General features: G+C 32.6%; 1 protein-coding gene across 3 annotated transcripts in view; it reads left to right on the top strand.

The window, feature by feature from the left end:
- btsz (bitesize) overlaps window positions 1-23419 on the top strand; it is a 62085-nt gene that overhangs the window by 20488 nt on the left and 18178 nt on the right. For 2 of the 3 annotated variants that reach the window (XM_088197864.1, XM_088197863.1), the window contains exon 3: window positions 18592-23316. In XM_088197864.1, coding sequence (XP_088053990.1) covers window positions 18592-23316 — 4725 coding nt within the window. Of the gene's footprint in view, window positions 1-15249; window positions 15307-15549; window positions 15616-18591; window positions 23317-23419 lie in introns of those variants that run through there. The other variant, XM_088197865.1, reaches the window with a different exon arrangement.

The following is a 23419-nucleotide window of genomic DNA, read 5'->3' as shown; positions in this document are numbered from 1 at the left end:
ATCGAAAAAATAAAAATTAAAATAAAAAAAAAATACATCGTTAAATCTTGAATGTCTATTTTTCATGGTCATTTGGAATTGAAATTTAATGAAACTTTTTTCGTCGCTGTCTTTGTAAAATAAACATAACTTTTCATACATAGATTACAGTTAGAAATAAATTTTAACCGTATAGAAATATTCTTGTTATTAACCTTCGTTTAAGGTTACTGTAACACAATAGTTTCTACATCTAATGAGCACGCTGGCATGTAAATACCAACTTTAATTCTATAAATATTTATAATACGATACCCGTTCTACTAGATTAGCGTTGTGGATCGAATTCGGTGTTAATAATAATGCTTCTCGCTATGCTAAGATTTAATCATCCTCCTTAAAAATTCCATTAGCATTTGAGAAGGTTTTTCATATTCTTTTTATTTATGTGTCTGACGTATTTTATTTATGTGAGCGTACGTGCATATGTTTGATCTACAATGAGGAACCTACATAAATTTCGTGTATGTACGTGTTACATCTTGAGTAGTAGGCGTAAAGAAGTTTCGACAGAAATTGACAGGTGATGTTATTCGAATGATCTATAGGCGTTTTCTATCTTATACAAGTCCTTCAAATTTATTAGAGTTTCAATAGGGCGTTTCATCTAATGGTGAATATTAATTCAAGTCGGTGTTATTGCAATTGTTTTCGAAGGTCGGTCTGTAAAAGTATGGTTGAATAATTTCTCACCATGTACATGGGCTTGCCTGCTTTGTTTGTCGTGGAACTTTGTTAATTATTTGCTATTTGATTGCTCTCTTCGGCGGCGCCATTCGCGTGTTTAAGCTTTGAGCGTGAATTCGTGATGAATGGTCGAAATTTTAATAAGAACATTCTATTTTCGCCGTTTTGCTCCGTATATACGATTTCGTTCAAAAAGTAGACGAACTTTTTGAAGCTTTTAATATAATTTGTCATGTTACAGCGAATGTGTTTTACCATTGAAACCAAACACTTGATTTATTATTTCATTGCTCAGTATAAAAAAAACTGTATTTGTTTACAAATGGAGGATCTGATATACATACGTATTTCTACATGATCATATATTCACAGAATTGTAATATCACATCGTTGTAATATCAAATATAAACTAAATAAAATATCCCAATTTCGTTAATTCGCTTAGGTCATATTTAAAGACAAATTTAGTTTTATAGACATTTTAAAACTGCTTTTCAATGGCACCTATCACTTTAAATATATTTCCGCTATTATAAATATATATCTACCGGCAAAAATGTACTTGTATATACATACACAATTTCGTAAAATATTACTTTACTGGTAATACACATTCACTGTAACATTTATTATAATCCCCTGGATGTCAGCTTAGCTGCAAACTTTGTCCATATTAAAACGTTTTTATATATGCGCGCACAAAATCACTGCCATTGTACGAAAGCAATTTATATATATTTAGCACAATGAGTTTCAGCATATATTTTTTGAAATATTTTATTTAAAACATTATTTTGTATATGGTTCTTTTGATTCATTAGATGACTGTGTTACGAACCTTCCAAAATTCTTAGATTTTTTCAATTAAAGAATCTTAATAATAAAACATGAAAACCATCCGATTTTTATGTTTAATTATTCTAATTGCTAGATGGACATTTTGAAGGGCAAGTAATGCAAAGGGTTGACTGTTAACGGTGCTTTTTTCTGTCGCCCGATGGCGTATTGTTTGCGAAATCGTAATGCGAAGTGGTTTGACGCATTGTTTGCGTATTCCATTAATTCCTCTGAACATTACAAGGGTTATTGTGGTGGTCCGTTCAGTGTCAGTCTATTGTGTTGCCACTATTGCGGGTTACCCATTGTTTATTCTTGTAATTATCGTGGTTATGGTATATGATGCACGAATATACGAAGAAGACCCCTCCCCCACATTTTTAACCGAACTTATTTACTAATTATTAAAATTAAAATATTTATAAATGTAAAAATTCAATAATCGATCAGGCGGTTGAAACAATAAGTTTAATAATAAATTAAAATCATAACAATATTATTAATTTTTTTTAAATTAAATAATATATCATAAAAAACAATTTCGGTTCATATGTACTATTTATGATGCAGTTTTCGTTGAATTTGATTTTTGAACGCCATATCGACGTACTGATATGCTATTTTAAAAGTTCGAGAACTTTTTGCCCAATCTATGTATATGTTCGTGTTATTATAAGGCTGTCAGGCTGCGACGGTCATTTTTCACACCATAATGACCGAAAGTTTAAAATTAGAATTCTGTGTTTTCGCAAATTCCAAATAGCAAAATGCATGCTTAAGTTATAACGTTACAAAGCAATATATTTTTTTTATTTATTAGTGAGATCCAAACGAAAGCCTATAATAATAAATCTAAGGTTTAATTACTAATTTATAGGTTGTTATAATAAAATAACCGTTATTTACTGTTTGAAATTATTTTAAATGGTAATACCCAAAGTTGATTAAGCCTCAATAGCGAAAGCTATCATCAAGAAATAGTGAAAACGATCGTTAATGATTTTACACTGTAAAGGTGACCACATCGGACAACTGTGGTTAGATTTACATTACAAAAGTACTATTAACAGTTTAGTATATAAGCAAATAGTGCTTGTGTATTTTTTTTTACCAAATAAACATATGTTGGGAAATTTAGTAAAAGAAAGGTGGTGAACAAACAGATTAGATAATTATTGTATTTTTAATTTTATCGAGTTCAGATACATTTATTCTTGTAATTTTGGTGATATATATGATATTAAAAAATCCTTTAAAAGGGCATCTAAATATAATAGTATTTTATATACATATATTATTGGTTTTATTCAGAGAGTAAATACTTACTGTTGAATAACATAATTATTCATGTCACTATATTAAATATATTAATAAAGTATATCATAATTAGATCTCTATAAAGTATGGTGAAAGTATTTATTTAATTTTGTCCTTATTGGTTTCAAGGAAATATTTTATTTTTCCTCTATAATCCATGAATAATGAATATTGTCTAATAATATATTATGCAATCACAAAAACTTGAATATATCACAATTTAAATGCCATTTATAACAACGGATCTACTTACTGTACATAAATGCATCGCATTATAGAAAATTGTACATTTTATTAAACGCGTGGGAAAAGCGGAATAATCTATAATTATTGTGTGTTGAACATTGATCTGCACTAATTGATTACTGATCGATTGCTTTTTGCATAGAATTTTATAATGAATTAATAATGCAGTTGTACTAAAAAATACTAAGCTAATAACAGTACTTTAAATTCAGATTTTTTGTTTAAATGTCTTAGTGCAAGTTTAAATCATAACAATTCAGATAAATCGGTGCAGATTTTGCGTGGGTTTACCGAACATTATTATGTCAACTTGCAAATAGGATAAGTTAACATCTGGAACATTGGCTTACTTACACACTTTAGGCTTAATTTATTCTTCCCACTTGTACAAAATGTGGGTTTGCTTTGAGCTACAATAGTATTATGGAGCGTTTCGATATCAATTATTTTTTTCTGTGGTTTTATCTAAAATTATATTGTACAAAAGATTTGGTTAAAAATTGAAAGTGATATGTCCTTAACACGAACTCGGTTATAATTATTTATTTGAGTGATAAAAAATATACCTACATATTTCACACTTGAATAGTTTGATTGCCAAAAAAACGTGTGCACTAATATTAGGATATAAATTATGTTTGTTTGAAATAATTCAAAATAAATAAAAATTACCATTGTATGCAATTTTCGTATTTTGTACAATGAAAAATTAATTAATTAAGTTGTATTTATTAATAAATTAACATTAGATGTGAAATTATAAATTATAATAAAACACATGGTTTGAGTCTTTGCTAATATTTATTAAATAATATTATTATATTTAAATATATTTAATTGCACAATAACAATAATCGTTAATAATATTATTTTTTTGATATTTTATATCAAGATATATTTTTAATTATATTCGTACATTTTACAAAATTATTTTATCATAATAATATATTTTTGTATAATATATCATAATAAATCAGCAACGACAATATTCGTTTAAAATTTTTTTTTTTTTAAATTCTGTTAATAAATCGTAATATGAATAATTATTACATTAAATATTATTAATTATTATATTTATTATTATGTATCAAACCTGCAAAATTTTCACAATATCATTTACAATTTTTAACACACCGATAGATGTCTCTATATATGTTAATTAAATTATTATTTCACAATCGTTTGTGGTGTCAATCGGAGGCGTTATATAAAAATAAAGAGCGTAAAACGTGTCAGGGGCAAAGATGATGCGAATCTCTAGGTTTTCGAAACGTCTATTAAATAATAATTATTTCTTAAAACGTGGGTGTAATAATTTTTAATTTTTATTATCTTCACGGTGCAATTTAATACGCACACGCTTGCTTCAATGTCGAAAAATATATTTAGTTTCGACACATATTAATATGCATAAGAATAGAATTTTCAATGGTTTCATTTAAGCTGTAATATGATACCGAAATATACATTTTAAGCCCTATAAACCAGGTATGTCCAAATTGCGAATGACTATTTTTTCTGACACTGCGACTTTACCAACGATCACTTCCTCAAAAACTTATTCTGGTACATTTTCTGACTCTTCTACTAATGTTTACACTTTAACATTCACTTCGGAGTTTAAGGCGTCAGAGCTTTAATACGTAAAGAAAGCCTGAATGTTCTTATGGTCGAGCATATGCCCATTAGCAACCAGTAGCTCAAACATCTTGTAAGCTTCGCATAGTCAGCTGTTCCCCAAAAAAATATTCCACTTCCGTTTTCGACCTAAGCCGGTTTCCCAGTCACGATTAGTATTGGTGCTCTCCAGGCATCACAATCTATGTTAAATACTGAAAACTTTAAGAGCTCTTCAACTTGGACTTGAACCAAGAGAAGAGTCGACCACCAAAGATCGCAGAAGCCGCCGCTTCTCTCTTCGTATCCCCATGAAAATTTTTCCTTTATATTTTTCTGCTTGAATATGCTTTGTATTTGTTCAAGTGTTTTTCACGTATGAGAGAGATTAAAAATGAATACGATTTTGCTAACAAAATACTACACGTGCTAAAATAAAACTATACATAAAAATAATATAATTGAATAATTGTGGGAAAAAATCATTGCCTTGCACATTCAATATTATTTTATGTTCTTAATAAAGGTAAATAATTATAAGTGTTTTAATAAAATAATGAATTATTAAAATCAACTATAACACAAGAGAGAGCAATAAATAAATACAAATCAATGCGATTATTGTTCGACAAAATATGTGTATATCATATTTTATTTTCTACATAGAAAATCTATATTTTATTATGTAAAATTGTTGCTTTAAATGGAATAAATATATATAAGGTATCATATTATTCAATAAGAAATCGAAACATATTGAATATTTTGGCATTGTAAAACCGTTTTCCTCAAAAATAAAATTGTCGATATATAAAATTCAGAACCTTAAAATTATTACCAAACTATCGTAATATTTATATTATTAGTCATGTTCACATAATAAAATATATTGTACACTTTTTAAGTGTCGCTTATTTCGATTTTTAGTGTGCAACCAACCAAGTGATGTTGGATTCGAAGCAGTGACTTTAGAATGACGGGTCAACGTCCTTACCCACTCGACTATTGCCTTATGCACAGCCAGGTGAATCATACCTGTTAAATAAACGTTTTTCGCTATACCTTCACAAAGTATACGGGTCCATTGATATTTTATCAATTTAATATAAAAAATATATATGTATATCTGATCGAGCCTTATCAATACGTTTCAATAAATTGGTTGATCATATTGATTGATAAATTTTCAAGGTTAACTGCATATTCAGATTATCTTCTTTGTTTATGTACATCGAGACGTGTCTGCATAGAATTATTCATTCTCTATGAAACAATCTACACGAGTTATTCGATTCTAATTAATGAATCATCACATTTTATTGATGTATTTATATACCAATTAATTAAAAAATTATCTTCATAAATATATAGATAACTAATAATTATCTTGAAATAAAGCGAAATGATTCATTGATTTTATTATGTTTAAAATATTACTATGTTATCACTTATCAGTGATATTTTTATAATATACACAAAGACTAGTCTTTCATTGTAACATGACAAAGATTAAAGCATGGTAACAATGAGCTCCTGAAATTAACACGATAGACTGAAATTATTATTGGAACATTAATAGATGCAGTTTTTGAATTAAAGCGAATTTTTATGTATAAAAAAATATTCTGCTGCAGAATCGAACCCCTGGCTTTATATTATTAAGTCAGAACCGTATAGCCTACGCCATTTTTTATAGTATTAAATATTAATCAATATATATTATTACAAAATAATATATTAAGGCATTCGTGTGAATGTTATGATTTATATGCGACATGTCCGCTTAAATCTTGTTATGGTCAAGTGATGCTTAAACAAATCCGAGCGATTAACTCCCGTTCGGTCTTATACCGCATGTATCCGTAATGTATGGACGCGGGGATAAGCCTATTCTCTGGTCCTTCAGATCAATAACAAGACCTTCCTGCGAGGGTCAAGGTCGCACATCAAAAATAATTTCTCTTTAATAATAGTGAATATATTTAGTATTGCCTTAATAACTGCCATTATGTATGCTTTGGCATAGAATTGCACACCTCTTTTTTACAATATTTACTTCAATAAAATTAATTTTCCACCACATTATTATTTAATCAAACTTTATAAAAACGCAAGTTGAATTTGCAGGTCTTCTGAATTTGATTGGCTTGCAGGTTGAATCCATAGAATATAAACAAATTTAAAATGTTTGACTGAAATACGAGTTGAGTGTTATCCATTGCTGAAGCCATTGCAGTGTTTGTGTGTATTGGATCTGTTTTCCTTACAATACTTATAATTATATGTCTCTGTTATATTTTAATTAAAATAATATACATGACAATGCTATAGCCAGTGACTTAATACTGACTTATAAGACATTGTTTTGAATCCCATATGTTAATTTATATCGTATTTTTTAATTTATATAATTATAACGATTATCACAGATTAGGTTTTCCTAGATTTTTCTATTCAAAAATTTAAATCAAGTTAGGTTGTACATATTAGATATAAAAAATATATTATGGACTATTTCCATATAAAAATATTTTTTTTGAGATAACCCAGAAATATTTTATTTTTTCTGTACACAATTGTCAATTATTAAGCAAATTTACATCATCGATATATTATATATAAAGAGGTTTAAATTTTGCCACCATCAGATATTTTGCATTATTCTACATTTTATATTCATCATATAAATGTAGAATAATGATTTTAATAAAAAAATATACATATTTACCGTCTAAAATAATTTAAAAATCCAAAGTTGAAATTAGCAAAGAGAAACCCACGAAAACATAATAAAAGGCACGCGCGCGGCATAATTAAATGGATCCTCTCTCGGCAGGGCTTCAACCCCGTTTTAGGTTCAAGGCTTTTAACTTGGTCGATTATCGTAGGTTTATCAAGAAATATGGCCGTCGTAAATTTGAACATCTATGTTTGCACAACACGAGAGTGGGACGAAACCGGAGGAGGTTCAGGTTTCTCGTACTTGGCCGTTTAACAATGTGCCATTGTCGTAAGTATCGAACACCTCCCGTTAAAAGCGAATTTGCCCCGAGATACCACCGAGTGTTGCCTTTGAACAGTGGCTCTCAACATTTCTAAAAAAATATTAGAGATGGTCTTAAACTAGCGGTAAACTGCCAATGCTTGAAGTATAGTTTGATTATAATAGGGAATACCCATACACACTTTTCAATTTTCTTTTTTGGCCATGGAAATATTATGTGCGTGAAAAATGGTTCTTAACTTAGCTTAATTAAATACTTAATTATTTAAATTTTAGTAGTATTAAAATAATTTCAGCATCTATGTATATATAAATAAAAACACTGTTTTTTAAACTATAAATATATTATTTTAATGGATCATAATCAATTGCTTGGATTTTCAATAACTTCTTGGATTTTGTTATCAATAAATGTGAAAAGGCGACTCAGGTTCAAGATCCAGATCCAGAAATTTACTTTTAATCATCGCTCAATTATTGTGGTACCCATACACTTTATTTCCAAGCCTTCTAATATTTTTAATGTATCTATGCACTGCTAAATTTTCTCGGCCAGTTTATAGTTAGTTAGCTTTCATTCTGCAGCCAAAATATCATCCTCTATCTTTGATAGATTCCCACATCCAGAACTATTCTTGATATCGCTATTTTCCATGCGATTTTTTAAACCATCTTTAACATTAATGGTTATCTGCCATACTTATCTTTGAAACGCATTATTACTTAACTAAGTAACTTTAAGAATAAATTGCTTTAGAAATTTTTCACTTAATGAATAATCCTCATACATATTTTTTACATATATTCCGAGTATCGTAATATTTACATTAGCACACAAATATTTATTGAAAAGTAATAGTAATTATTGAATTTTTTTCTGTACTCTCAATTATTACTTTCAAATCTGATTGGTTAAATAGAAACACAAAAAAAGGCAATGATGAAGAATTTCTAAATCCGTTATTTTGCAATAATATCTGTGAAAATTGCAGCTAACATTCTTAAAATGCAATTGAAAATTTTACCGAATCGCCGAACGTGTGTCGATGAACTTTTTTTACCAAGCTCGCCAAAACGGGAAACTGTTTCACCGGCGTTTTTTGCACGGTCTACACAAAAAATCAATTTTTCAGAATCGTGGGAAGGTCGTGCCGAGTTTTGTCGCTGACAAAAAATATTATTTGTTTATTTCGCGAGATAAACAATTAAGTTGCACACCCACCGATCAGGAAGCTGCGCCATTTGAACGCAAATTTATTTTTACGCTTTTAAAGCCTTGCATTGTTGTAAAAAAAAGTAATTTTCAACTCGTGAATAAACGTTCAATCGCAGCATTGTTCGGTTAATGAGCAATCGTTAGTTTTAACGGAACGATTATATTAATCGGTTCAATAATAAAGAAAGAGATCCGCTGATTATATTTATACAAAAAATAGCCTGGCAAAAGTAGCTTTCTAAATTACTTTTTTGTAATTATAAATGTTTTATGAGTAGTTTTAAATGCATTACGATAGTCGATATATTTTGATAAAGTATTGTGACAATATTATTTAGTTATTTATTAATTAATTACACTTAAGAATGTATTTATTAATTAATTACACTTAAGAAAAACTAAACAATTATTTAACACGTATATGTATATGATATATTTTAAGTAAAAAGGAAATATGGTTTAAAATACTACAATTGATTCATACTATCCTTTTTAATTTACTGGTGTTAAATTATCGAATACTTTATGGCTCAAGTTTTAAAAATAATTGTGATACTGTATTATTATTTTTTGTAGTAAATATGTTACAGAATTATAAATATTTTTATTTCAAAAAAATATTCTGTATTTTACGATATTTAATTCAGTTTATGTTTTAATATATATTTAAATTAACTACATAATTTCTTTTTTAGATAAGTGTTTTTTTTGTGGTTATAAAAAAATGGTGAGAGGTAAAATACTGAAAAATATCTATCTGATCTCATAATCAATATGTATAGATCATATTCTTAACGAAAGATAATGCCCTTTATTTGTTGCTCATGAATTCTATTTAATATTAATATACTACAACGTCACTTATATATTATTTAGATTACCTAGGTGAAGTATAATATATTTTCAACTCACTGAGGGTTGAAATCACTATAATTTTTCAAGGTTTTACGATGTATCCAATTCCTTAATTTTTATTTAGTTGGAATGTATATATATATATATTTAAAAAATTCTTTTAATAATTCAGTTTATATTGACACATTAAGTATAATAAGTAACATTACTTATTCACGTACGCATGTTCATTGTTTAAATTAAGCGTTATGTATTACCAACGCGTTAAACGGTGAAAATGGTTTATGAAAGTTTTTTTTCCACCTATACAAGCACCACGCACCCGCAGTTAATTTGTTGAAGCATATACAAGTTTAACGGTTCCGTATCACGCTTGCCTTAGTGAAACGTTTTGGCTTTTTTAAACAATATAATGGTTAAATAAATCTTCAAAGGTGTCGAGATATTCGACAATGAAACCGTTATGCTCAAAATATTTTTATATGCACGTATTTAAATGTCGAATCGACCGACGATTGCCCAATCGAGACGAATCGACGTGCAATCCCATTGCTAATCCGTATACGTTAATTTTCGCTCAGTGCGAATTTGCATATTGGGAACTGGACCGATAATTCAATTTGCATGTTTAGACCGTCCGATATCAGCTTTCTCTATATGGAGTGGATTATATGTAAGTATATTCTAAAAATAAAATAAGATATTTAATGTTTTTTTAGACAATAAAAGACTTCGAGTTAGATTTCCAAAGCCTCTCTCGGAATTACCGCAAAGGTATTATAATACGATGACTCATTCCAACTCTGCTAATGTTTCACAAGAGCGTTTGGGAACGAATCCGCTTTGAATGGTAAAAAAATAACTACCAAGATGCAGTTTGCAAGGATTTTTTTTAAACTGGATGCTTACATTCTCTGGATTTTTATTCAATATATCATAATTTTTATTTAATGCTTAAACCAGAATAAAACTAACTCACATTCTGTTTTGTTCATAAAATATATGTAATGTAATTTTAGTTAAAATATAACAAAATAATATTCTGTACTACAGTGGAACCTGGAATGCAATGGAATTTCACCAACAATTTGTGCCTACATTACACTCTCTGGAAGTTGTCCGAACCAAAGTTACAACTAAAGTCGGCCGAGACCGAGACTTAAAATCAGCGACCACACTGCCACAAATTTTATATGCCGTCCGGACGGTGGCCGTGAATGACGTCCAGATGGCGGCTTCTGTCACGTACAGGGTTAAGTGGAGGTTATACATATAAGCAATCCCTTTTGGTGCCCTAAAATATTCAAAGATGTCAGTAAGAGTCTGTTGAAGTCTCCGAAAAGCATGTGGTATTATGACTTGACCACGTGACTACGATGCAGCGCCCGACATACGTGTTGACTGAAATTGAACCGAGTCACTCGTTCTATCTCAGTTTGCGAAAAACCATATCATTATCTCTCTCACTGTCGTCACTTAACACGCGAGAGAGCGAAAGTTGAAGTGTCACAGCTCGCGCTCGAAAGTGCAGCTCCGACTTCGATTCTTTTGACTTTGGTCCGTTTGCCGACAATATTCGGAAGCGCTCGAAGCTGGCCAAGTCGACTGAATTACCCCCACTTTACCTCCCGTTCTCGGTAACCTCGGACAACTTCCGAGAGATTTTAGAGCGGGCAGAACCGAACTCGACCAAATTAACCCACTATATTCTCCGTCCTTGGCCAACCTTGGCCAACTTCCAGAGAGTGTAGTTCAGGCATAAAAATTTACACTTGTAAATATTTGGTATGTTTTTAATTTTAATATATTTTGTTCGTGCTCTGCATTATGTTGCATATTTACAACAAGCATTTTTTTTTATAAATATAATCCATAAATAAGCTTAAATATTTTTTTATTTATGCAGAGGTGTTCAAACCTGCATAAAAATATTTTTAGCGCACAAATTAAACGTCTTTAATGATTTTAATCAAATAGTTACTATACGTAAGTTGATTTTGTTTTTGCAATACACTTAAAAGTTTTGGTTTTGTAATAAAATAATTTGGTTTTGGAAATAAAAAAAACAGTTTTGCTCAGTATTTAGTTACATGACAAATTTTGATATTTAAAAAAAATAATATGTTTCTATTACCAGCAGTTGAGTTACAAATACTGCAAGATTCTTTTTTATTTATTATATTTATAACTCGCCATTGTTTCGGTCTTCTGTGTGGCTTCTTTGTCAGGTTTCATATTTCGAAGACGGTTTTTCTTCGTCATCGTCAGGTCGGAAGATCGTGAACGATCCGAGATAAAAGCAAACGCGACGTCACGACACGTTTATTATTATTTTGACCGTCTTTATTTTTTCACCGGTGAATTACCGGACGGAAAGATTTTCCCGATGGCATCTTTTTTGCCGAAGCAACACAACTCAAGGTTTGCTCTGCGAGACAAGCACGGCATGTTATTATGTTACAGCCAGTGCTACTTTGCGTTTTAGACTCGGTAACTAAAAATAAATTATGAATAAAAATATAGAATTTTGCGATCATATACATACTTTTTAATTTGATAATAATACGTTTTGCTGTTACCAAATGTATAATTAATAGGAATGCGACACTTGTGTGCCATGCAAGGTTTCGTCTAGGCGATGTGTGTAATGGTTGAATAATGCATTAAAGCCCACTCGATATCCATGACGAAATGTCATCGGCAGGGGTGTCAAGTATTTTATTTTGACAATAATTATAAAAATGTCATTAAAAATAATATTTATAATAAATTTGTATTTATTATGATTTAATATATGTACCTTGTATGTCTCTATATTTATCCTGATACTGTATAAAATTGTTATATTAAAAATATTTATTTAATAGGCTTTTAAACATAGCAATAATATGAAAAAATATTTCGTAATTATATTATAATTTAAAATATACTTTAAAGTATTAAAAACATAAGCGTAAACCAATACAACAGACAAACACACGTAAGATCTGAGTTGAATTCCACATTTAATATTAAAATTAGGGACTATTATATAATAATACAAATTCAATCAATCATAAAATATTTTGTTTTCCTATATTTTTCTAATCTCACAGATAAATATCGTAATTTATAGCTAAAATAAAATCAATCTTAGTCGTGCATAGTGTCATCATTGATTGTAAGACGTAATAATAGTTTATAATTACTAAAATATATGTCACCAATTTTCTGAGTAATGTCTTACTATTTACTTGTAATTGATTGTATTTACCCAAGTATGACGCATAAGCTACAATATTATATATTTAGCGCTTATTAAGTGCTCAATCAAATAACATAAAATGTTTTATTATTAGTAACATAAAATGTTTTTTTTTTTAATAAAATTCAGGCATATTATTTTTATACTTATAATTAAAAATCTTTTATCATATGATTAAAAATAAACGTTAAATAAAATGTATGAACTTTAAGCATATTATGGTTACTTTATGTATAATGACAGTTGTTAGATAATTATTTAAAATGGACATATATGATCAACTCATATTACTATTTGAAAAAATGTTTTTAATTTTAAATAATAATAAACACGTAGATAAGTGTGTAACGCATAAAGTTAGCTGCGAGTTTTTTTTTTTACAAAATACGATTAAATTATGAAGTAAGAATACATGTTACATGGTTAATAAATCATTTAATATATCACTTTTATGATCTTTCAGATGATTTTTAACAAAATTAAAACTAGTTGAAATTATATTTTCAGATTCATATAATTTATTTCATATTTTAGCCATATGTTTTATTAATAGATGTTTATGAAAAGCATTTTTACGTTAATTTTAATAAATTAATTTGAGTTCATTTACAAAAATCTAAATTAAAAAAAAATATTAATTAAGTATAATGTTTTTTATTTCTTCAGTTATATGTGTAAATATATAACAATTATATTATATGTGAATATATAACTATCTGGGGTACTTCAAAACTGTGAAAGATCGACCGCCGTATATGTACGGCGATTTTTTATTGATACAAATAATGTCTGTCACATTAATTATAGTTATATTTTTACTGATTTATAGTTTAAAACACTTAATACTCTCTGATTTTTAAACTTAAAATATATAGTCAACATACTTTCTATTGATTTTTAATAACATATGTAGAATTATGTGTGAATGAATTCGTATTTATTTTTCGATTCTTTATAACTAAGCGAATATTTGGTAATGTTTTGCGAAATTGATATTCTTAACTTTACGGTATTTATAACATTAGCCATAACATTTAATATCGTAACAATCAAGTCGACAAAATGAAAAAATATTTTCTAATTGCCAGAATTACAGAAATTACTAATATTTCTGAGCTAATTTTGTGCAGCTGTGGACTGTATCAATGGCTGGTAATAATTTCTTATATTCATATTTTAATATACACACACAATGAATAATTTTTATTTATTTTGAATACTTTAAATTTTGATATATTTAATGCTCTAATATTTTAAAAGTTAAAATTAATAGTATTTAAATCGTTAAATGTATTTTAGTAACAAGTAGTTATATAGTATGTATGCATCTGAATTTATGATTCAAACTGTGTTTTATTATTCTTCTTAAGTTGAAAATTTTAACGTATACTATTCAATTTAATATTCAGAAATTCTTGAGTGAATATCTGTATTTTTTTAATATTCTAATATTTTAGTGCCGTTTCTTAATTGTTTAATGCTTATTAAAACGATTTGTTTCAATAATTTTTTAAATGAGTTGTTCAGTAATATTGATTAATTAATTTATAATGAACGTCACGCCTTTCTGCTTTAAATTCACGACGCAATGTTGTTTGTTCATAGTTTTGCCATACAAAGTAACAAGCTGGTGATGAATGAATTTCTGCAGCAGTTTTTTCTAGCGTACAGAATAAATGTATTACTGATTGAACCTCGTTTTTGTCGTAATTAGGAATTAACGTGGCCATTTTAAAAACGCGGCGACTAAGGCCTGATATACTCTGCTGCTTCACGCGGACCCTGTCGAAAAAGGCAGTGTTGTCAACCGAGTATCAAACGCTTATATTCTGGAGGTATACGATTTGCGACTGCATTCATACTAATAACAGGGCCTGTTATGGCTCAATACTACAATAATAAAAATTCAAAACGTTTTCCTGCTCAAACGTGGGTTTTTATAGATCATGGCATTATTATTTTTATATATTAAAAAATATATTATGATATAAAAAAGAGGTCGTTCTTCGAATTGGGTCAGCGGCTCGGAAGCGACCTCACTTGCGAAACGCGACCATGGGAGGCGCGAAACCTTCTGCGAGTTTGCGGGGCCTACGCCGCTGCGGGGGCCCCAGGGACGCGTAGGGGTACGTCCGGGGCCTCCGCTAGGGCCCTCTTTGTTTAACGTTTGTCGGTCCAGCGCGGCTCAGTACCGTCCGGCGAGTCGCGGTCGACGCGCGCCGTTGCTCACACACCCGGCTACTAGTACTAAACATTTTTTACTCTTTTATATATTGTATATACAGTCAGTGCATCGGTTCAACTTTTTGCTTTGTTAATTTTGAATGAAAGTGTTTTTAAATAATTTAATTAAATAATCGTGACGCGACGTTCGGAAATTTCGTGCATAGTTGTTTTTGTGTTTTTTTATTGTTTTATTTTGAGTATTTGATATATTAATTTATGATATTATAAAAAGTGTTTAAAACATATGTTTTGATCATATAGATTCATTGTGCAATTTATATTATAATGTTTTGTGCTTTTGAATCATGTACATCTATGCTTTCTATCGTAAGATATTCTACTATTTTTATTAATAAATTATCTAAAATAATTTTAATATAATGGTTTGGATAATTATGTAAAATAATTGTACTAAGCTTACATAACAATAATTAAATATTATCTAGAATTCATCTGCATATAAAATACGCAATAAGTATTTTAAATTAGATATTTTTAATTTAAAATTGTAGTTGTTGGATTGTTTTCAAGTCGCCACTGGTTGTAATCTTGAAGTTAATCTAGCTTCATTGCATTTTAATTAACAGTAAATGTGATATAGCTATTATTTATTTTAGATGTCATATATAAAATCAGTCAAACTTTACTGATGTGATCGGACAGAATCCTTATTTAAAAAAAGCAAATTACTCATTAACTTGATCTTTAAGATTGAAAAATTTCGATGCTCACGAAGGAGCGCTTCAGTGATTCATATTTTATATTTATTCATAAAAATTATATCCCACATTATTATTGATTATTTTTTTAGCCAATTTGTATCTAATGATCTGCTATATTGTATTGTTATTAACTGTATTATATTTATACTAATTACTATAGCTCTAAAATCATCAGTGCCTTTATATTTTCATTTTCATTCTTCCTTTTAATGATCATTATAATCTTCGTATTTTTCCATAAATTGCGAAATATTTTAATATGGTATTAAAAATTATTAAAAACATCTACTCATAATATTTACATTTATATTTACATATTACAATTAATAATAACTAAGAATTGAAGAATTGAATAGGAGAGTGCAAAAAATATTTATTACTTCTCAGAAGGCAAAAATCCACGTCAAAAGCAATAAAATCGTGCCGTCGCCGTCGCACTGCGACGGCGCCGACACGATTTTATTACTTTTGCCGTGAATTTTTGCCTTCTGAGAAGTAATAATTGTTTTTGCGCTCTCTTATTGAGCAAAATCCGGTTTGAATGTACTTTAATCAGCCCTCTTATATTAATAGTCCATAGTAATATCGGTTAGGATATCTATCATATTTATAAATCATAGTTTAATATCGAAATGCAGACGAACTGTCGAGTAATATGTGGGATGCGATGTCTTTCTGTACATATTATTCCGCTTATTTTCCTAGTTAGCTTAGTTTGTGTTTTAGACTTGACCTAATAAAAGTCCTTATAATTATTTTTAGAACTCTCATTAGGTTATGTTTTGGTGTGAACAACAAATTTACGTTTCGCAACTGTCAAATTGCGCTTTATAAACATTTTAGAGCAGCAGATTAGCGCCTATCAGTAAAATTATATTTTTGCTAGTAGAAATATATATCTATTGCTCAAAATGTATTTGAACTTTATTAGTGAAAATATAACTCTACTAAAAAATACACATCAATTGTAATATTTATACATCGGATGTAAATAAATATTGATATGTATGTAAATATATATTACTACATACAGGAGGCCCTCGACTTTTACACATTGGTTCCTGAAAATGCGTGCGAATGTTGAATGTTCAAAAGAAGAAAGAATAAAAAAAATTGAAATTGTGTGTATTTTAAAATATTTATTTATCAAGTAAATATAAGATGTTTAAGAGACGTTTAAGAGACACGTTTAAGTGGGGTTTGCGGGTGTTTCCTTTGAAAAGTTATCAAGAGTTACCTGTTTTCCACTATTCTTTTTCTTTTTTCCATATAGTATTTTATAACATGCCATGTTTTTATTGATCGCCCTACGCACTTAAGATATGCGTTCTCCATTGGGATTACAACCTTCCATAATATTGAAAAATTTTTCAAGATGCGTGAAGGCTTCATTCATATTTTTCAGTGTTAAAGAGTTTGCCAAAATAAACCTGTCTCATCAACATTAAATATTTGGCTAGAGGAATATTCTTCATCTTCAATAATTTTGGATAATTAGGAAATAAATTCTTTTGCAGCATCTTTATCCGCATCAGCCAATTCTCCAGTATATTTAATATTATGAAAAAAATATCTCATTTTAAAATTATAAAACCAACCGTTACTTGCTTGAAAAATCGTGTTAAATTTTTTTTTAATCTATCCTTCTAATCTTTGTGCAAACTAAGAGCTTTTGCTTGAATAATTGAAATACTCACAGGGACTTTTTTTTTATGTTGATCATCGATCCATGATGACAAAGATTTTTCCATTTCATCCAAGTTTATTAGACCTTAATTTCTTTTTGTTCGTATCAACACTGAAGTTTTTCCGTTTCACACTCATGTTTATAATTAAAAAAAAATGTGCGAAATAGCGAATTGTGTGAAAGTCGAACGTTCGAAAGTCTAGGGCCGCCTGTATAGAAAAGTTGAAATCATATAATTTTAGTAGCACCTATTTATATTTTCACTAGTAAAAATATATATTCACTAGTGAAAATGTATTCCGAAATGATTTTACTAAAATGCATATTTTACAAAATATTTTTGGGATAGATTAGACTTAGTGCAACGTAATAATTCTAAAACAAATAAGGCAACGCGCTTTCACTTTTCATGAATTTGGCAAAATTTTGCTCAATTCATAGATTCAGCGTAATACAAATTAATATCATAGTAGTTTATCTGCTTTTTATAACATTTTTAAAAAGTATTTTATCAGAATTATTTTTTATGAATTCTTTAATTTTTTTTTAATATATTTTTCTCCCATTTATTTTTAACATGTAATTTAAAAATTACGTAGGTTTATTAATTATTTAAAAAAAATAAAAGTTGTTTTTTATGATCAGCAATATTTTTACGACATGTTCAATTATTAATAGTAAATAACATAGTTACGTGATTTTTTAAAATGGGACGTGTTAATATTTCTATTAAATAAATTATACCTAAAACTGATTTTATAAAGTACTGACTATTATGTGCTTACATAATTACTGACTGTTCGTTTAAATTATTGTCCAAATTAAGTAAAATTATCGTTCAAATTTAATGGTATTTGTTTCTGAATTTAATTTATTTTCTATTGTGTTTTTCAGGCGGCAGAGTTTTACGCGAGGAAGTCTCAGAGCTGGATCCTGGCCGCATGCATCCTGAAGACTACAAATTAGTGTTCATCAGCTCTGATTCGTCATCCAAAGAAGAAGAAAACGAAGACAGTTCATCTTCGGCGTCGTCCATAACGCACAACTTCAGCCTGGACGACTGCGACTGGGATTACTTCGACTCAAGCAGTAACGCCATAAAACCTATATTAAAAGATTGGAATTGGAGCACGCCCTTCGGAAGTCCTAAAGTGTTTAGAAAAATATCCGGATATGAATCTCCATTCAGTAGCCCTTCCGTTAGGAGGAAGTATAGAGAGAGCGACACCGACGACGAGCCCACGACCAGTAGCTTTTCGCACTCGTCAACGGATAGTTTACTGGCCAAAAGGAAGGAAATAAGGCAGAACAAAAATGCCGCTAAGGATAAAAGTGACGAGGGTAATAGTTTGAATAGCATGAGGGCCGGCGCGGTTCAGTGCGCTTCTGATGCCGGAAGTTGCAGAAGTTGCGGTGCGGTGCCGCGTTACGTTCCCGTTCCAGTTCCGGTTCCAGTGCCTGTTCCCGTGCCTCTATGGGATTCTATGTTAGTGTATCCCGATTTAATGAAGTTAAAATTTAAGGGCGTAGGATGGCCGTTTCCACCTGAGTTTTTATCTGATTTGGCGGCGTTCAAGAGCGCCGCTAATCTAACTGCTCTGACTAGGGGCGATGCTGCAACGCCGCCTGAATTCACTAGTGCTTTGTTGCAAAACGAAGTGAACAACGAGCCGAAACCCTCGTCTTCGAGTAACGAAATAACTGTTTCTTCCGAGCCGGACGATAAATCCGAAACAGGAAGTGCCGTTTTGAATCCGGCGATGCCTTCATTTGGCGACGAGAGTCGCTCTGCGGCGGACGAAGAAAACAATACGAGTGCTGATAACGCGATATCGACTGATAATATATCGGCCGTGGCTACTGAGAGTGTCGATAAATCCGATGTACTAGTAGAACATGTTGACGTCGAAATGGTGCCCGATCCGAGCGTCGAACCTCTGAAAGTTTCGGAGGAGGCGGTGGAACCGATGCTCATAGAAGATATACAAGAAGAAACTATCGGTCATTTAGAGGCGGAGAGTGCGTTTTTGACGTCGTCTGATTCGGCCGAATCTAGTGAGGATGAAGACGAGAATCGGCCGAGGGTTAGGCGGAGTTATGATATTTCAGTGCAAAACGATGAGTGTGAATCTGAATCGGAATCGAGGTTTTCTAAAGTGTTTAAAATGAACGAGTCTTCGTCGGATATGGAAGAAAATACGGACACGAGCGATTCGCACACGTCCGATAACGACACGGACACCGAGCTGGACTGCGGTGTGGTGTTGAACTACGCAAGAGAGTTGGACGAAGAGGAGGACGCGAAACGGAGTGGCGTAACACTTGTCCAACGTTGCGCTCTAGAGGTCGAGCAGCCGGCTGAAAATCCATCCGGCGGAACGGTTGACGAAAATGAGATAAAACAATGCGACGACCCCACTACAAAAGCTTATCTATCGCTCGACGATATTGGCGTAAAATCTTCATTTAAAAAATTCTGCGATGATAACATGTTAAACGGAGATGAGGATGTTGATAATAATAATGATGATGATGATGATGATGATGATGAAACATATGATGAGTTAGACGTTCACGCCATGAATGAAAAGAATCGATTGATGGATATGGATATTCAGGGGGTGAAGATCGACGTTCTGGATTCGGAGGCGGTGGAGGAAAACGGCGTCGATTTCGTAAAGGGGATCGAGCGCACGCTCAGCGAGTTGCTAATTAAAGAGGCTAGTCGTTTGGAAAACGGCAACTCGCAACTCGACGAAGAGAAATCTGGCGAGCCGCCAGTGGCGTCGCGGTGCTCGCGGCGGCCGGACGGCGCCCGTTACACCAGCCGCGTCATGATAACTCAAGACGCTCCTCCTCAAGTGTCGGTCGTCACCACCGACACCACAAAGCTCATGGCTGACGTCACCGTCCACCACACCAACTGGCAGACGAAGCGCGACTTCGACGACGAGCCCGAGCCCGAACCGATCCCAAAATTCGAAAACGACGTCACTGTAGTCACAAATGGCGATACTCTATCGGCTGTCGTGTGTTTAGAAGAAGGCCTCGCTGATGATGACTCGTGGGTCGAAGACATAAGTCATGACGAAGACGACCCCATCACTACCACGCCGACGGATACGGACTCAGGCGATGAAGCCACTCTCTCGTCCATCGACAGGGAAGAGGAACTCAGAGGCTACCACCGATCAGCCATCGATTTCACGCTTCACACTATCGTCGAAGAGAGCTGCGAAGAGAGCGAATCGGAACAAACTGTCAGAAAAATACGACCCATATCGGCCACTGAACTCGAAAAATATTTCTTTTTTGGATTGGGCGACGGACAAAATCAAGCCGACAACGATGACATCATATCCGACGCGAGTAGTATATGCAGTGAAGGTGTCGATTCTCTCCCAGGTAATGAAGAATGCGATGACGCTGAAGAGCGCGATCCTGCCGATTTGGCCTCGTCGCGTCTCGAAAAATACTTCTTAACCGGATTCATGGGTTTCAATCAAGAGAGAAGAGACTCGGATGGATCAGGAAGCGTCGGAAGTGACAGCGAAGGAAGGCCTAGTCCAGAACAGAGAAGAAAGCGGCTGGTTAGAGCGAGAGGTACTGGAAGATCGCATTCTTCATCGTTAGATAATCTATTGGCCAACGCTGACCTTTCTTCCGCCGAACAGCAGCCCGAAGCTCAATTAGATTCGGGCGAATCTAGCACAGAAACCGATACGTACGATGACCTTGGAAATTTCGAAAAATCAGACAGTTTGAGCGATACAGTTAAACGTAAAAAGCAAAAGAAATGTCGAAGTTCGCCCGGGGAAGAGAAGCGTTATTCGATGGAGTTGAGGGAAGAACTGGACGATACTCGATCGGTTTCGGAAGGCGAAGAGGATGGCCATAAAACGCCGCAGCCAGAATTTTCGCAACTAACGTCCGATTTGGCAAATAGTAAAAAGTTAACGAGTCGAGACAGCGGTTTCGTAGGAAGCTGCGACGATTTGTTGAAAAACGGTAACGACGGCTCGAACGGCGGCGATTGGAATGCGAGCAGAACGTGCGATTTAAAAATCGACTTGGAAGAAATCGCCGAAGAAAACAAAAACGACCTAGAAGAAAAAAATGAGCCGCCACTGACGGCGAATCTCATGAACAATTCGCTGATACGCAAAGATAGCTTTAATAATTGGTCGTCAGACGAAGAAACGAATCTGATGATGAGCAAAATGCGACAGTTTTTCAAAAGCATGGTCGCCGCTTCGGCTAACGCGCAAATGGTTCCTAATTCTAACAATAGTTCAAAACCAACTACTCCTACGCTCAACAGGCCGATTCCGAGCCCTAGAGTGAGACGAGGCACGAAACCGCCTCAGTTAGTATATTTCGAAAACGAACTAACTAGACTCATGAAGACCGTGCCTGGTATAAGAGACGAAGAAGTGCGAGAGATAGTAGAATATTTATCTAGCGAAGACACGTGGAGCGATTCATACGATTCATCAGACTACACAAGCTCAGATTTAGAAGGCGCTGGCGGTAAAAAGACAGAATTACAACAACAAATATCTGACAGCTGCAAAGAGATAATCAGCAATTTTGATAACAATACAGAAATGCCCGCAGAAGAAGATAGATGCACCAATGACGACAGTTCTGGTTTTAACGGTGACACTGCGTTTGTTTACCAAAAATTAGTGGCTTCCTTGAATAAAATGACGAACGAACCAGATGTTAATAAGATCAAGGAAACCGCATCTCCAAACAACTCCCCCCCGTTAATCGCTAAAGTGATGCATCACATCGGAAGTAGATTAGTGGCTCTAATGCATGAAGTTTCTAGTGGCGAATCGCACGCAAGCATCTCTCCAAAAGTCAGATATCATAAAAGATTACAACATAAAGTCTCATCTGCTTCTACAACTGAAGACGACGAGAGTGCTCCTGAAGTGCCTTTGATGGATAGGTTAGACGATACTATGAGTTATGCGCTCCTTCCGCGTAGTAAATCGCACGATCTTTTATTGGGCGAAGCTAATAGAAGTATCTTACATCAATCCGGTGTATCGGATATCACCGAAGAACGCGAAGCTAGTGATTATGAGAGATTTTCGTGGCGGGGTAGTTTCGAATCGGCTCTAATGGCAGCCGATTCTCGTAATAAATTATCACTGCTGGGGGCTGAAGGATCAGTTAGTGCTAGTGCTTTAGCAGCCAAACGACGCTCGGCTGGTGATTTATTATTTCAACAAAAGAGTCCTTCCAGAGAACAGTTGGATCGTGTTAGAAGTTGTGGTTCTATCGGTGGAGCCGCTAGTGAAGAACGCTTGTGGGTCGGTGGTAATAGAGGTCCTAGGAGGCGATCTAGTGTTCCCGATTCGGGAGATTCAGCCGACGGTGAAGAAGATGAAGAGCGAAGACCCAGAGGAGCCACCGGGTCTTTACCTAGACTGCCCACCGTCAGTAACGCGAGTGCTACCACAGGTGGTTATGTGAAAAGTGCTAGATATAGGCCCCCAGGATTCACGAGGGCTCAAAGGGCGGTTTCAGCACCCGGTCTTCACGCTCGAAGAGATCGTAGAAGAGCTCCTCCCATACCGACTTCGACTAGCGCTCAACAAATCAACGGTGAGTTAAAATTTCTATATATGCCACAATAAACGCACCTTACATCATGGCCTCGTTTTCGATATTTTTCAATGCACATGAGCCACATGGTGCTCGTTTCAGA

The sequence above is a fragment of the Plectrocnemia conspersa genome, unplaced genomic scaffold (genome assembly GCF_051122295.1).
Source record: "Plectrocnemia conspersa isolate PC_06_02 unplaced genomic scaffold, ASM5112229v1 ptg000011l, whole genome shotgun sequence".
In the NCBI taxonomy this organism is placed as follows: Eukaryota; Metazoa; Arthropoda; class Insecta; order Trichoptera; family Polycentropodidae; genus Plectrocnemia; species Plectrocnemia conspersa.
This window is presented reverse-complemented; position numbering and strand designations above follow the sequence as displayed.